Source organism: Carcharhinus amblyrhynchos, chromosome 3 (genome assembly GCF_965287045.1).
Source record: "Carcharhinus amblyrhynchos chromosome 3, sCarAmb.v2.hapA, whole genome shotgun sequence".
Lineage (NCBI taxonomy): Eukaryota > Metazoa > Chordata > Chondrichthyes > Carcharhiniformes > Carcharhinidae > Carcharhinus > Carcharhinus amblyrhynchos.
The window spans coordinates 102,838,477-102,855,795 of record NC_137326.1 but is presented as its reverse complement, the minus strand read 5'-3'; the positions used below and the strand labels follow the sequence as shown (position 1 = coordinate 102,855,795).

Sequence of the window (17,319 nt, the reverse complement as noted above, 5' to 3'; positions counted from 1 at the left end):
TAGAGTGAGTGCGTTGAGACACAGATGGAGATGCAGGCAGATGGAGTGTGTGAAGTCCCAGTCCTGGATGAGAAACCAAAAATCCACTACTGGAGGAAGAGACTGAAGACCCCAGTCCCACGATTTAATAGTGCCAAATCTCCCAGGTAGCCTCTATAATCACTAATATCAGCATTAAGTAAAAAGGCATGAATATCATTGGAATTGGTAGCATTCAGCACTTTCCTGAAGTGGCCCAATGGGACCTTTGGTGTCTGCCATTGTTGAACTGCAAAGTCTGTGTCTGTTAGTTTTGTTTGAGGGCATGTAGCCTGGAAAGAAAATGAATGAGTGCAATAATAGTCTAATCGCATTTATTGTTTTCAAATTGACGTGAACAGTAGCAGCCCTCAAATGTAATTTCATAACTTTGATCATGTGGCTTTGATTTTTAAAAACATGATGTGAGAGACTGTTAGGGAATCCCTGTAATCTCCAATAAAAGTAATCGAGAACCTTGGCTGTAAGGCTGATGTATATCTTTTGGAAATTTGATTGTTTCTTTGCGGCACATAGTATTTTGAATATGCCAGTTATTTTTTACATCAGTGACCTGCAGTGCCATCACAAAATGTGCCCTTGTACAGTGTGTAAATATTTTGGCTGAAGAGCATTATTGAATCCTGAGATGTGTCACATGTGTAACGTTCTTGATCACCAACTGTTTCACAAATGTACTGAGATTATTCAAAATGGCTAATAAATAGTTTAAAAATCCTTCAGTAGATATTTGAATTTTGAAATAGAAGCTCTGGCTTGTGATTTTTCACAGGAAAAACAGAGGAAATTATGATAACTGAACAATTGAAAAGTCATTTTTATTAAATTGAATTGCAGCAACTACTAGGGTTTAGTGTATCATAAGTAAGCAATCCTGAATCTTAGCATAATGGTGATTAATTGAGGAACAGTTTTCTTGCAGATTAGTAAAGTGGAGAATAACAGTGAAATTAATTTGCAAGACTAATTTTCTAGTAATGCATATGCAAAATGATTTTGTGATTTTACCTTTTATATGTATATAGGCTTACCCTGTAATGACCTCATGGTTTAAGTGGGACTGAAGATGAGTATTAGCAGTGATGAGGTCAACTTTCTGGTATATAGATATCTACAGGAGTCTGGTAAGTAAATTAAATATTAAAATAAGGCTTTGAAATGTTTGAATTCCTCCTAGCTGTTCTACTGAGAGCAGAAGTGGGTAGCCAAATGTTTGGGGTGGATCTGGAGGTCATGGAGGTGGAGCAGGGAAAGGTTTGGGGACCAGAGCCTGGGGTTGGCTGGCAGAGCAAGGGTGGTGGATTGTTGGCATCCCAGGATAGCACTGAACAGGGTGGTGCCATTTAGTGGATAATTATTTTTGTTACAGTTTCCCTGAGTGAAGTTAACACTGGCTTAGAAGTAGGTGTTAGGCCCCTAGTTTTCATAACCTGCTTCAGGCAAGGGCAAAGATTGCCTCTTGTTTGTCCTATCAGTATGATGGGTGACATACTTGATGCATGTTATTTTATGCATCCAAGAGATCGTGGTGGCAGCTGGAAAATACCTTGGCTACTACCCAATTTCCAGGTCTTTGTACTTACCACACATGTACTTAGTAAAACAATTGTAAACTTCTAAGATAAAATGTGAACAGCGTGAGCAACAATGTGATTTTACAACTGTCCAATTACCACACCCCCACCCCCTCAAACTCCATTATTCTATTTCGATGTTTGAAATTAGATTGTTAATGTATATGTAGGTGTGGATATTAGAATTGGGTGTGAGGGTGCATTTATCCTCAAAGGAGCTTTAGGCTCTGAGAGCATTGGAAATGTTGGAGTTAGAGGAACATTTGAGGAAGAGGTTTGGAGAAGAATGGGATCAAGGAGAATTGGATGGGGGTGGGGAAATTCTTGGGTTCTGGCAGTGGGAGTGATCCTAGGATTGGGGAACACTGAAAATGTAGTGTTGAGGCTTGTTATTCTGAATACAGGTTTTGTTCTTTGAGCAGAACTTGTTGAATGACTCGCTTGAAGTAAAGCTTTGAGAATGCATTCTCTTAACTTTCATTGGGAGAGAGGGGAGTAATGATTAAGGGATGCACCCTTCTAACCTTCAACTCCATGAATTCGCATGATGCTTTGTGAAAATTTTGAAAACTGCATGCTCAGAACACATATATGGTTGAGCACTCTGGATAACCATTGAGGTAAAAAAAAACCTTCAGTCAAAGTCTAGCTTTTTGAGATAGGTCAAGGTCCAGAAGCATTAAAGAAAAAAGATACAAAAACAATTCAGTGGCTAAATTTAATAATGTTGTGAAGTAATTAATTTTTAATTTGATTTTGTTTGAAGCTGCTCCAGAATTTTTTCATTTTTGAAAGACATTTTTAATATTCCAGTTCATCAACGAACCATGATCTGCATGATCTACATTATAAATCCTGATATGAAATGTGTTATAGCAGATAATATTTGTAAACAGGACATGCACGCCGTTTTCAGGATTTTCAGTATTCAGATGAGGCCTGAAGCCGTGTGACCACTAAATAATTAATCTCGTATTTGACATGAGGAAACAAAGCATGATTGATTACTTATCAATAACCCGTTTACTGCTGTGTGTAATGCAAATTGTTTCAGCTATCGTCAATCATTATTTTTATTATCCAAGGTTTTTCCCATTCGGCGTTCACATTTGGTATAGAGAGTCACATCAGTCAGTCCAATATTAATGGTGCCCTGGTGCCACCAGCAGCTCTCATTTCGATCATACAAAAAGGTTTGCAGTATGTGGAGGCTGAAGTCAGTATCAATGAGGTTCGTATCCAACAAACTTGGGAGGGGATGACTGGAATTGTGGGATGAGCAAAATTGAGCACTATATATGTTGCACACTTCATTGGACTTTATTGTAATAATTTGAGATTTTTTTTTCAATTTATAGTTTTTTTGCACTGAAAATTTCCATGCTGATTTTGGTCATCCCACAGATATATTTTGGTCTACTCTGGAACTGCCTGTAATTTCAAAGTACTGAAATGAAAATGTTGACTGAAGCCTGTAAAACAAGTGAAAGAAATTCATTGGGTTGGAAGATCATCTACACTTGTGTCTGATTTTTTTTTTGTTTTTGGAAAAAGATGTATCGATTAGGTGCAGTAGTAATTTATGGTATTAGGAGACTGGTTTAGTTAGCTATTTTAGTTTAAGTGTGTTTTCCTTAGTTAGCAAAGTGGATTTTACTGTTGTGTATTGATCTTTTGATCATTTTAACTTGGATCTAGTTTACACTATATATCTTTCAACTTTTATCGTATCATCATAAATCCTAAACCATTGATTGTGTTATACTTTACTACTAAAAGCAAAAATGTGAACACCACCTTTGTCAGTAAAGTCATGGTTGACTCACCTTGCCATTTTCAGAAACATGGGTGACAGGTTCACACCTGAACCTCCTTGCTTGCCCACACATTCCTTCCTTCACTTTGATCAGCCAAATAGCCAAGGTGTAGTGAGACCATCATTGCCAAATACTTTCTGATCTCTTCTCATTCCCCTGCACCTATAGTAATGTCTTTTCTTTCTACACCTATGTTATAGAAGCCTGAACCTCCAAGGATTTATTCCCTGTCGCATTTCTTTCTCACCTACATGCTGCCCTGGTTGCATCAGTCGTAAACATGAACTCCATTTCATTATTATTGCAGCTAATATCCAAGTGTACCCCTCTGCTACGTCTCTTGACCCTACATCCATCTCCAAACTATGAGAATGCATGTTTGACATGTTCAGGTTGAGTCCAAACTTCTTCCAACAGAATATTGAGAAAACTGAATCTATTGATTTTGGTTCTTGCCATAAATGCAAGTTTTTTTTGCTGTTGATTCCATCCCTCTCTGCTATTTGCTCAGGCTTAGTGAGAATTTAAAACATTGCTGCTAGCCTATTCAGCTCTGAGGCAAATTTCAAACTTATCATCTAATTTAGCACCAATATCACTTCCTTCTGATATACCACAGTGGCACAGTGGTTAGCGCTGCTATTTCACAGTGCCAAGGACCCAGGTTCAATTCCAGCCTCAGGTCACTGTCTGTGCAGAGTTTGCACATTCTCCCTGTATCTGCATGGGTTTCCTCCTGATGTTCCGGTTCCCTCCCATAGTCCAAAGACGTGCGGGTTAGGTACATCGGCCATGCTAAATTGACCCTAGTGTCATAGGATTAGCAAGGTAAGTATGTGGGGCTATGGGAATAGGACCTGGGTGGGATTGTCGTTGGTGCAGACTTGATGGGCTGAATGGCCTCCTTCTGCACTGTAGGGATTCTATGATTCTATCAGCATTGTTTGTCTCTGCTTTCTGTCTTAATGCCATTAGGTGCAGCACTTATGCATAGTTTTTTCACCACTATCCTCAACTGTTTCAATATTCTCCCATCCTTCACTATATAGAAACTTAAAGTTGCCCAATATTTGACTATCTGTATCATGTCCCTTTTGTCTGTTTCCTGTCTCTGTGCTTACATATGTTAGCTTAATATGCCCAGAATATAAAATTTAAAAATCATACCCACACATTTCTCATCGCTTTGCAACCTGCTTATGGACTATACCACTTCGCTCTCATTTAGTCTTCTGAAATGGTCAGTTGCACAATATACCCTTTTCTCTGCCCCACCCTTAAGCTTCTTGCGTTTTCTTTTCCTGGAATATTTGTAAAAGAACCATGCGAAAGCAAGCTGCTGGGAACTAACTCCTTTTTGCAATTAATAGAAGAGAATTTAAGTTTTGTTTCTGGCCAAATTAAAACACTAAAGCCTTATGGTATAGAATAGAATAAAAAGGATAGGCATGTCGTCTCTCTCCAGCTAGTTTCAACATTAGTTTTACATCTTTTATCTTGAATGTTACATTAGCGCTGTCTGGTCATAGTTGCTAAGCTAACTTAGTTTGTTTTGGTGGGATTATGATTTTTTTCCTAAAGTGCCTTGTATGCGGCTTTCAGTCATCCATATTTCTTAAATGCAATTCTGAATTTGGCACCCTTGGCTTAGCTACTCAATAACTGTGTCATCTAGTCTAATCTGCTGAACCTAAATTTGCAAACAAGAGCATGCCAGATTCATAGAATCCTACAGTGCAGAAGACCATTCGACCCATCAAGCCTGCACCAACAACAATCCCTGCTAGGCTGCTAACACTAAGGGTAATTTAGCATGGCTAATCAACCTAACCTGCACATCTTTTGGAGTGTGGGAGGAAACTGGAGCACTGGGAGGAAACCCATGCAGACACGAGGAGAACATGCAAACATTACACACAGTCACCCAAGCCGGGAATCAAACCTGGGTCTCTGGCACTGAGGCAGCAGTGCTAGCCACTGTGACACCATGCCACCCAAGTGAGTGTTTTTTTCCACCCTAAACTCATATAGCAATTATCTCATTAATTTGTTAAAGAATAACCTTCAACTTACTTCACCATTGATTTGTTGATAGCATTGAAGTACGGTTTTAACAAGAAATTTGAAAATGCGAAAGGCACCACAGTTTAGTTTTGGGATAGGTCTTCAGTTGCGCACGATACTGTTGTACTCTTACATTTAAATATTTTTCTTCCCTGACCTAGCTTTTGTGCTATTTCTTTCCTCCTCCTATGTTCCCCCTCACCCCCACCTTCACCAAAGTAAAATATATGCATCAGAAAGTGTTTGCCAATCTGCTGCATTCCAAAAATAACCTGAAGTAATTTGCTGTCCAGAAGGTTAATATTCAACTTGATTGTAATTTTGTGTGTATTGGAATGATTACTGCTTAATGTAAATTGCAAGCAACTTAATCTTCACTTGCTGAAAATTATCAGCAGTGTATGCTATGATAATTCAGTATCCAATGTGGCTAGCCAAATAGAAGAAAATTCTGCTGATGTATTTTTCCTGTAGCCCTCTGAAGGTAGCTTTTTGTTTTGCAATCACCTTGCCTTGATATTCAATTCAAAACAATATTGGTGGAATGTGCCTTTTTAAATGTTAACGAAAACGAGATGTTTATTCTGAGTCATAGCTTTCTGTTCTAGGATGGCACACTATTTGACGGGAGGCCTATTGAGTCCCTTTCTTTAATTGACGCTGTAATGCCTGATGTGGTGCAGACAAGACAGCAGGCTTACAGAGACAAGTTGCAGCAACAACAAGCAGCAGCAGCCGCTGCCGCCGCTGCTGCAGTTACTCAAGGGGCTGCAAAGAATGGGGAGAATACTGCAAATGGAGAGGAGAATGGAGGGCACACTGTTACTAGTAAGTAGAAATGAGAACAGGAACATTTTCTGTTCTAGTTTTCCATCTCATTTTGTGTATCTTAAGGGAAAAAAGTGCACTTTTAAAAATCGGGCATCTAACACCTGTTTTGGGCCCCTTTGAGGAATAGGACTGTGGCTGACTACAGCAAGCATGTTGCACATTGCAGTCAGTTTCTTCAGGTAATTGAAGCCAAGCCAGTGGTCCTTAAAGGGACCACTGGAGGCTGCCACCTGAAAAGTAAATTTTGACTTTCTTATTTACCATATTAGGGAGCCATGTGGGGCAGAAGTGTTCCTTTTGGCTCCCTATTAAAACCATAGACTGCTGCCAGTCGCTGCTCGCCCCTTTACCGATTGTCCTACCCTTCCCTTCCAGACTTCTCTGATGTCCTCACCTGGCAGACTAGCATCCCCACCCAGCAAGCTACTTCAGGATCTGCGAATGATAGAGCTACCTCTGGATCTGTGAAAGGTGCCCGTTGCTCGCTGATTCTATTCACAACTTGGGCACAGTCCAATTTCTGGGACTAAAATTCATTATCACTGAAACACAGTGTGCCAATCTGTTTGCAAGTGAACTGTTTCTATGACCAGGAATTTAAATAATATTATAAAATATAAAAAGACTTTTTGGTCCCTGGACTCAGATTTCTCAGTGCTTGCCTGCAGCTTCCCTAGCCATTGGATATTTCTTTCTGGCATTACTTGAGACCTTAGAGCTTTTTCTATTCAGACCTGCTGTTAAAACCACTGGGCTTGATATGAGGGAGGTGTCTGAAGCTTGAGGCAACACAAGTAAGCTGATTATTTCAAGCTAAAAAGGAGAGGTTTTAGACATGAAACATTGTCTGACTGACTGACTTTTGCTTCTCCACAGAAGCTGCTTGATCTGAATATTTTCACTTTTTTTATTGCTTTCAGATTTCCAGCATTTGCATTGTTTAGCTTTTTGTTTAAAGTGGGGCAGTGTTTTTCATTGTATTTTGCATTAATTCATAAGGTGAGCAAAGGTGAGAAGTAAAATCCTGAATTTGACATGTCCTTTTAAGGCATGTTTACACCCAGGAGACTGCACAAAATATGGTTCATTTCAAACCAAAAAGTAATTGTTTCTGAATAAAATTCCAGGGAGTAAAAAGACCAAATTACATTTGGTTTCATATTTGAAATAAAACAAACTTGACATTTTTACATTACAAAGAAAGCAGAAAAGGAAAACATTTTTAAAGATAATCCATAATGATGTATAATAATTCCTATTACGGTTTGTGATAAATGATTGTCCCTGGTTTAGCTGCATTGTCCATAATTTATTTAGAGATGCTTTTGACTATTAGAAACTTGAATCAAGCACATTATTTATTTTGTTTGAATGTCACTATTGATTCACAGACCTAGGCATGACTCACGTAACCTATTTCAGAACATCTAATAAATGTTCAGTTTTGTCAGGCGTTTGCATTAATCTTTCAGTCCCATTTTTTCCCTTGTGATTACTCAACACATTTCAATTCTTCCATTCTAAAAAAAACATAGATAACCATACGGATATGATGGAAGTTGATGTAGATGTGGATATTCCATCCAATAAAGCTATGGTATTGCGCGGCCATGAATCGGAGGTTTTCATATGTGCTTGGAATCCAGTCAGTGACCTCTTGGCATCTGGGTGAGCTCTCTCTAGCAATAGCAACTGTGTCATAACACACATCAGTGTCTGGAATGAAATAAATCATTATAAAAAATTGTTGGATGTACTTGGTTCATGACTAAACCTTAACAACTAGCTTGATAAAGGATTGATTGTTTTTCAGTAATTTTCAAATGCACCAGATCTGCAAAGTATCAACCTTGTTAGTTGTTTGGTTTAATAGTAAACTATCTTTAATCATGATACTTGAGAAAGCATTCTGCAGAAATTTGTAACTTGCAGCTTAAATGTGATTAGTTTTTTTCAAATTTACCCCTTAGATCGGGAGACTCAACAGCACGGATATGGAATCTTAGTGAAAATAGTAGTGGTGGTCCCACCCAATTAGTACTTAGACACTGCATAAGGGAAGGAGGACAAGATGTACCAAGCAACAAAGATGTTACATCTTTAGACTGGAATGTAAGTGTAAAATCCAATCTGTACTATGTAAAATTGCTGAAGATTTAAGTAATTTTGTTTTAAACATGTATGTAAGATTTATAAATTCCAATAATTATAACGATTAGCTGTTCTTTATCAGGAAGATTCCTTTGTATCTGCAGATTGTGGCTTTTCTATCAAAGATTGGGAAATTTGTATAATCAGATTTTACAAGGACACACTTCCCGATGTTTGATTGGGCCTCTATGCATTAGAACAAAGAAAGGTACAGCACAGGAACAGGCCCTTCGGCTGTCCAAGCCTATGCCGAGCATGATACCCTAACACTTATTTTTTTAAAAAAAACCTTCTGCACTTATCAGTTGGGATCCCTCTATATTCCCTCCCTCTTTATGTATCCATCCAGATGAATGGATGACATCTTAAATGATGAAATTCTTTGACTCTCGAAGTTCATAATCTATGAATGCAAAACTGTTTCTGTACCCATGTGTTTTGTGTTCACATCTTCAATTACGTTCCTTTGTACTGATGAAAATAGTTTTACCTTCAAGTTGTAAATTGACCATTATCCCAGCTATTGTAAAGCATATGATACATAGGGAGTTAAATTCCAGCTCGTGCACAAAAATAATGCACTGAACTATATGCCGAGGGTGGGCTGCCAGCATCCCAACATAGACATTATAGGCAAGCATACCTCCCCTTAGCTGGCTTGTCCCACTTCAATGTTTTTTGGTTGACATTCCTCAGTTAGTATAAAATGAGACTTCCATCTGTCTCCAGGAAGAGGTCTTAACTCATAATACTCTGGGCAGTTGAAGGTCAGTAGCTGCACACAACAGAACCCCCTTTGGCCATAGGTGGCCACTGCCAATACTGCCCAGGAAGGAGGGAATTATGGAGGGTGAACATGGGGAGAGGCCTCCGATTGGCACTTGTAGCCTGGCAAAAGACATCAGTACCCTTCAGGTTTAAATCTTCTGGGCTGCACATTGACTGTCGGCCTCACTCACCATCTGTTAAATCAGAACGTGGTGGAATAAGGCTGTTAATTGGGCATTAATTGCCCTCAAGCCTCAATTGGGTCATGGGTGAGCGACCCACCGGCTGGTGCTTGTAAAGTCAGGGTGGAGGCAGGTTGGCAAGCACGCTACTGATGGAATGGTACCCTCATTTACACTTCCACCAACTTATCTCTCCTGTCTGCGGGTAGTTGTATAACTTAACCCGCTGTATCTCCAGTTACCCTCAACCCAATGATACTAAACATTTTATTCCATTTACAGGTACCTGTTGTGTGGATTTCTACAAATTTGTCTGAATGATGCCATTTTCTTGAATTTAGCAGTTATTTCAACCTGAATGGGTTCTCAAGCAGTTGGTTAACATTTGTCTCTGAATTGACAGTAAAGACTGTTCATCTATAGTGGGCTTCAAAACGGAGTCCAGACCTGCCTACCTGATGTTAAAGCACATGCATTTCTAACTAGGATCACTGCATAGTCTTTAGGGGCAAAAATAATGACTGACTTTTTTTCTCTCCAACCAATGGCACTGAGCCCAGTTGTTGCTTTTAGCTGCAATTAGCTTACTTCAATAGAATTAGTGATAATGACTCAGCTATTTGCTGAATGTGTACTTTCTTACTAGCTTAGTTGGGTATAATTATTCATGTTATTTTCCATTATCTTAGAGTGAAGGCACACTTCTAGCAACAGGTTCATATGATGGATTTGCAAGAATATGGACAAAAGATGGTGAGATTTATTCTTGTGTATTTACTTGAGCCCTGTTTATTTGATCCAGTTTTACTTTCTGCTATGCATTATACCACAGATAGTATAGATGTGGTCTGTTCCTAGGCCTCATCAATGTTACTCAAGTGGCCTTTAGGAAGGGTAAAACCCAGCCCAGGAAAACTTGCATGTTGTGTGTTTTTCCTTTTCATGCCTACAGAGGAAATCCTTTACTCGTGTTGCTCCTTGTAGCTTTTTATGATCTTGCAGGATTGTCTAGAATTGTGTAGGAAGAATCTCACCCCCACTGATATGTTTATCCCATCAGGTTCCATTAACAATCCAGAATGATTGTCCAATTACAAACAACGGTCATTAGTTCTTCGAACCTCCTTGAGACCCCAGTATCTGATCATCCAGGCTTATCATTGAAGTGGATGAACTTTGGAATCAAATGGTGGATCAAACTTTCTCTCTCCTCCTCCATTCGTCACAACCCCTAAGTGACCACGAGCACACATACATGCAAAGAGGCTAGTTGCTGATTTTGGTTATTAAGCAGCTAACAGTGCAGGGTTTGATCTTTCATGAGATGGACAGCAGATGCTGGGAATTCTTAAGTGGTATGGTGAGATACACAACTTCCGCCTAATTATGCGTGTATTGCTACCATGGTTCTGACTACGTAACATGTACCCAATTGAAGGTGTACAAAATAAATACCAACTGCTTAGTTCTTTGCAACCCTGTTGGGGAACATAATATTAATGTTTCTTGCCCTCCCTGTAATGTCTTCTTCATGTTTACCAATTCTTTGTTACACATCATTTGTTACCCATCCCTAATTACTCCTGAAAAGGTTGTGGTGAGATGCCTTCTTAAGTTGTTGTAGTCCATGTAGTGTATACTCCATGCAGAGTTTCAGGATTTTAATCTAGTGACAGTGTAAGAACATTTCCAAGTTGGAATTATCATGACTTGGAGGAGAATTTGCAGGTGGTGGTGGTGTTCTTATGCATATGCTGCCCTTGTCCTTCTCGGTAGTAGAGATCATAGGTTTGGAAGTGCTGTTGATGGAATTTAAAATTTCAGTCGGGTCCTGGATGGTGTCGAACTGCTTGAGTTTTGTTGGAGCTGGACTGCAAATGGGGAGTTTTCCATCACGGGCAAATGGGGAGTTTTCCATCACTCTCTTGACTTGTGCCTTGTAAATGGTGGCAGGATTTGGGAGTCAGGAGGTGAGTGACTTGCTTCAGAATTTCCAGTCTTCGACTTGCTCTTGTAGTTAGTGTTTATATGGCTAGTCCAGTTGTGTTTCTGGTCAGTGGTGGCCCCCAGGGTGTTGATAGTGGGTGATTTAGTGATTATAATGCCATTGAATGTCCAGGGGTGGTGGTTAGATTCTCTCTTGTTAGATGTTCATTGCATGGCATTTTTGTGGCCCGAATGTCACTTGCCATTTATCAGCCCAAGCCTGAATGTTGTCCAGGTTTTGCTGCATATGGGCACAGATTCATTCCGCCTCGGAGGAGTCATGAATGGTGCTGATCCGTGTGCGTTCATTAAGTGGCCATCCCCATTTCTGACCTTATGTTGGAAGGAAGGTCATTGATGAAGCAGCTGATGGTTGGGTCTAGGACATTCTGGGAATGAGACGGTTGGCTTCCGACAATCACAACCAGCTTCCTTTTGTGCTAGGTAATATCCAACCAGTGGCAAGATTTCCTGCTGATTCCCACTGGCTTAAATTATGCCAAGGTTTCTTGATGTTACACTTGGTCAAATGCAGCCTTGGTATCGAGGACAAAAACTCGAATTTCAGAGATGAGGTGACTTTTGTCCCTGTCTGGACCAAGATTACGATGAGGTTAGGAGCTGGGTGGTCCTGTCAGAAGCCAAATTGAGCTTTAGTGAGCAGGTTATCCCCATGCAAGTGCTGTTTGCTAGCACCATTAAAAATATCTTCTGTCAGTTTACTGACGAAGTCTGACAACACCAGGTTTAAGTCTAACCGATTTATTTGATAGTAAACTCAGACTTCTTACTGTGTTTACTTCAGTCCAACGCGGCATCTCCACATCAAGTTTACTGATGACCCAGAGGAGACTGATAGGGTGGTAATTGGCTGGATTGGGTTTGTTCTTTTTGTGGACAGGACATCCTGCATAATTTCACACATTTATTGGATAGTTTTGTAGCCGAACTGGAATAGTTTGGCTAGGAGCGCAGCTGGTTCTGAAGCATGAGTCTGTAACTATTGTTGGAATGCTGTCAGGGCCCCATAGTCTTTGCAGCATCTGGTGCCTTCAGCCATCTTTTGATGTATGCTAGGCATTTATCATCAGTGACAGATGGATCTGTAGAGGAGAGTTGGCTTTGATTTCCAATACATCTAAAACTGATCCTAACTGTTGGTTTCAATTGTACCCAACAGATGATGTCATTGCAGCCCGACTTTGCAAGTGGCACCACTTTATACCACATCTATTATGTAAAGCTCAGCTTTTGTTTAACTGCTGATGAGTTCTGAAAACAATTGCAGTATGCATCACCTTAAGTGGGCATTTGATTGTTCATTAAAAAAGTAACCAAGTCTGGTATCATGTGGCTTTGCTAATATTTCAGTAATATAGATACATCACCACCAAATGTAAGTGCTATATTACACCTTTGAGTGAAATGATTCAATTATTTCAGATGTTGGCCTCCAAGGAAAGACCTGTAGTGGTTAAAAAATTTGGGTCGTTTGGGTCACCTCAGGTGCTATATAGTTCGTCTGTGAAGTGATTAATATTAATATCAATTTGGCATTAACTTTTGTTGACTATAGATTATTTTATTCACTGTACAAGTTGCCAATGAAGATCTGGTAACTTTTTTTTGTTGTCTTCATGTTTTTAAATGTAATCTTTGTCATTCTTTAAGGTAACCTTGCTAGTACCTTGGGTCAACATAAAGGACCGATATTTGCATTAAAATGGAACAAGAAAGGAAATTTTATCCTTAGTGCAGGAGTGGACAAGGTAGATTCTGAAATAATTTCATTACTTCAACACACGTATTACTTCCCAGTAATTTATTCATTTTTGTATCTGCTTCATGTTACTAATTCTTTGATTTTGTTTCATGAAGACAACGATTATTTGGGACGCGCACACTGGAGAGGCCAAACAGCAGTTCCCTTTCCACTCTGGTAAGCTTTTAGAAAACTTAATGCATTGTTTAAAACTATCTGATTTAAATTTTGTTTCTTTTGGCACAGAATGAGCTTAAGAGCTATTTGATTCCTTCCCTCTCTGCTGAATGAATTTAATGTGTCATTTTTTCATGGGATGCTGGGGATTCTCATTAACTTTGATTGATGGTCTTAATCTTAAGCAGTGACTTGCTCAATGACTTGATTGTCAGTAGGATTCTGTTGAAGTGTATATATAGGTGGGTATTGGCCATTGCCGATAGAAAGGAGAGATTTTAAGTAATCTACAGACCTTTTTGTTGCTGCATGAGGCAGTTTCAGCATGTTTTAAATAAATCACTTCAATAATGGGAAAGCAAAGTCAGGAAATTAATTCTGTAAATGAAAGCCAAGTTCAAAAACACAGGCAGTGCTACAAAAAGAAAACGGTGCAAATACAAATAAGAATCAAGAGGCAGGATGAAACTGCATTAATCGGACAAATTAATTCATTTTTCTCATTAATTAGAGAAAAAGTTTTTGATGCTTCCTTACCTACAGTGTCAGCGGCCTGTCAGAGTTACACATGACATGGAGGCTATTTGGTCCATCATGTTTATGCCAGCTCCATGTGAAGCAATCCAGTTAGTCCCCCGTTGTATCCTATAGTCCTGTAAGTTTATTTCCTTAAGTGCTCCTCTGACTTTATTTTGAAATCACTGATCCTATCAGTTTTCATCACCCACATGGACACACTTTTTAAAAAGGAAGGTCAACTAGATTAGTTAATTAGACATGACATGCCTTGGCTCTCTGATCAGCCGTACCTCATAAAAAGGAAGATGGATGTTTATGGTTGTTGGAGGTCAATCATCTCAGTTTCAGAACATCAGTGCAGAAGTTCCTCAGGGGAGTTCCTAGGCCCAATCACCCTCAGCTGCTTCACCAGTGACTCTCCTTCCATCATAGAGTAGAAGTGCGGATGTTCTCTGATGATTCACAATGTACAGCAGTGTTTGCAATTCCTCAGATACTGAAGCAGTTCATGTCCAAATGCAACAGGACCTGAACATTATCCAAGCTTGGACTGACAAGAGGCTAATAATACTCTGGACATACAATTACCAACAAGAGAGAATCTAACCATTGCTCCATGACATTCAATGGCATTACCATCACTGGATCTCTGATTATCAACATCCTGGGGTTACCATTGACCAGAAACCTAACTGAACTAGCCATATAAATATTGCCTGGATGAGTGCAGCTTCAACAACACTCAAGAAGCTCAATATCATCCAGGACAAAGCAGTCCACTGGGTTGACATCCCTTCCACAAACATTTGTTCTCTCCACTACTGATACACACTGCTGCTACTGTGTATCATCTACAAGGTGCACTGCAGGAACTCAGCAAGGTTCCTTGGACAGTACCTTCTGAACCCACAACCACCACCATCTAGAACCCAACCTTTTCTGTAACCTGGCACAATACACTAAGAAAAACAACTCCATGGCACACTTTTTTTTCAGCTGAATTGATTGTGAGACATTTACAAGCAATGTAGGAGCGAGCCAATCACATACAAGGTATGGGATATAATGTGCTCCAGAATGCAGCAATCTGCAACATTTGTACTGCCATTGTGTGGCCATTCATCCTGTGTGCTTAGTTTAAATCAGCATTTGGACTGAACTTCATTTAAAATACTAAAAGGTATTAGACATAAAGATATACCAATCAATGTGAACCAGAAAACAAGAAAACGTATTGTTGTACTGTCATATGACTAATGCCCACACTATATGAAAACAACCTTTCTTGCATTTATCAAGTTAAATGTCAAATCTAAACACCAATGTTAGTTTATTGTAACACATTGTACATGCTTGTAATTGTGAGACATGAATTTAATTTCACAGTCCTTAACAAGCAACATATGGTTTGCATTGATATTTTGTGTTACACTCTTAACTCTTTAACATTTCCCTGCTATTTGGCAAGTGAGAGCAATATATTTAACTTTTTTTATTTTACAAAAATTGTTTTGGCCATTTGAGTGAAACATAGTATCAATATAATTTTATTGTCACTATTAGATTGAAACTTTCTTTGTCAATTTAAGATGCCTAAATAGAATACTCTGTCAATATAATACCACGCACAATCTTAATCGTGAACTGGATTCTCCATTGCTTCGTGGAGGTGGACTGCAATATTTAGCAGAAATTTGAAATTAAGTGCTCCACACCTAAAATTAACCTTGTGTGTAAGATAACTTGCATCAGGCGATACAGAACATAAAATAAATCAATGTCTAATAGATTTGATATTATGCAGAGGGGAAGTGAAACTGTGAGAAGGCATAAACTTACCTTATCGTATAGTGTTCCTGGTCATATCCTGTAGTGAAAATGGCAGGTGAATGCTTCCAAGGAGCAGAGGAATAGCTGCAGCCTCTGGGTATTTTCTCCATTGAAGATTTGACCACCTTCCCCAATGTTATTTCCTGATGGCAGCCAGTGACCCAACATGTGGTGTGGTCCTACTTTTGGCGCTCTGATAACTCCCATCCCCTACCATGGGGTTGACTACGATGCAAGTGTACCTCAGGGTCAGCTCCAAGGCAATAACCTCAGCTGGTTCCATCAACCCCTGCACCAGTCAGGACCCTACCTCCCTGTCTCCCTCTTCCCCCAGGTAGAGCCAAAATCTGCACCTGAACGAAACTTGCTTACCAAAGATGATTGGTGTGTGTCAAAATTAATATGGATCCTAAATGAATTCAGGATGGTGGATTTGTTCTAAATCCTTTGGAAGGTGTTGATTGGCATTGGCTTAAATAAATATTTTAACTATAACCAAATAAGCTCCATTCAATTTTAGACTGGTAGATGTTTTTTTGAAAGAAATGGTGTAATTGATATAATCAAATGCATGTAGTCAAAGAAACAACAGTGGTTTCTGAAAAAAGTGGTCTGATTTAAGGTTGATTAATTGGTTGTGCTTCTCAATATATATTTCACTACATTAATTTTAAACATGATTTGCCTTTAGAGCAAAATCATGGTAGTACAAGTGCCAGGTGCATTTTTAAATTGTAATCATCACTAATGGTGATTTGGGTCAAGTTATCCCGTTAGGGAGATATACATGCCTAGCCTCCGGAGGAATGATCTTCATAATTGTTTTTGTTGAGTTGGTAAGTAGATGAAATTTAAACATTTAATAGCTCTGAACTATTCGCTAAGAGACCGTTCCAATTTCAATTTAAATCATCAAGTTAATAATTGACTAGCATTTATGTATATGAAATTCATGTTTACATTTCTGTAACCTACCCACTTCATAGAATCATAGAAATCCTACCGTATAGAAAAAGGCCATTTGGCCCATTGAGTTTGTACCGACAACAATTCCACCTAGGCACTATCCCCCAAACCTGATAAATTTGCCCCGCTAATTCCCCTAACCTACACCTCCCTGGAGACTAAGGGGCAATTAGGCAGGGTCAATCAGCCTAACCTGTACATCTTTGATTTGTGGGAGGAAACCAGTGCACCTGGAGGAAACCCACGCAGAGTTGGGGAGAATGTGGAAACTCCACACAGTGACCTTAAGCGGGAATTGAATCCAGGTCTCTGGCACTGTGAGGCAGCAGTGCTAACCACTGTGCTGCCCCCAAATATGTTTCATAGTCTTCTTGTGGCACAGTTAGATATTTGAAACGTTGGGCAAATGGGGTCTGTTAATTTTCGAACCAGCTAGATTGAATTCAGAGTTTTTTGTTCCAAATATTACTCTTGGGCATTACCATAAGCATTGATGCATTTCTAGTTCAAAATGTTTTTTAAAATATATCTGCTTTTGAAAACAATTTCATCATTTTGAAATGTGGTAGATTGTGCAAAAATTTACTTCTGTTGGGATTGCGGTGTGTACTCATTATCAAGAGTCAATTATTTCCCACTTCTCTATTGTGTAT

At 39.2% G+C, this 17,319-nt stretch overlaps 1 protein-coding gene across 5 annotated transcripts in view; it reads left to right on the top strand.

The window, feature by feature from the left end:
- The window catches only part of tbl1xr1a (TBL1X/Y related 1a), a 192,223-nt gene that overhangs the window by 161,377 nt on the left and 13,527 nt on the right, over positions 1-17,319 (top strand). For 4 of the 5 annotated variants that reach the window (XM_080185618.1, XM_080185616.1, XM_080185615.1 and 1 more), the window contains 9 exons: positions 1,065-1,163; positions 2,699-2,844; positions 6,103-6,322; positions 6,701-6,796; positions 7,861-7,993; positions 8,296-8,437; positions 10,116-10,179; positions 13,084-13,181; positions 13,291-13,351. In XM_080185618.1, coding sequence (XP_080041744.1) covers positions 1,106-1,163; positions 2,699-2,844; positions 6,103-6,322; positions 6,701-6,796; positions 7,861-7,993; positions 8,296-8,437; positions 10,116-10,179; positions 13,084-13,181; positions 13,291-13,351 — 1,018 coding nt within the window. In that variant the 5' untranslated portion in view covers positions 1,065-1,105. The remainder of the gene's footprint in view (positions 1-1,064; positions 1,164-2,698; positions 2,845-6,102; positions 6,323-6,700; positions 6,797-7,860; positions 7,994-8,295; positions 8,438-10,115; positions 10,180-13,083; positions 13,182-13,290; positions 13,352-17,319) is intronic. The other variant, XM_080185619.1, reaches the window with a different exon arrangement.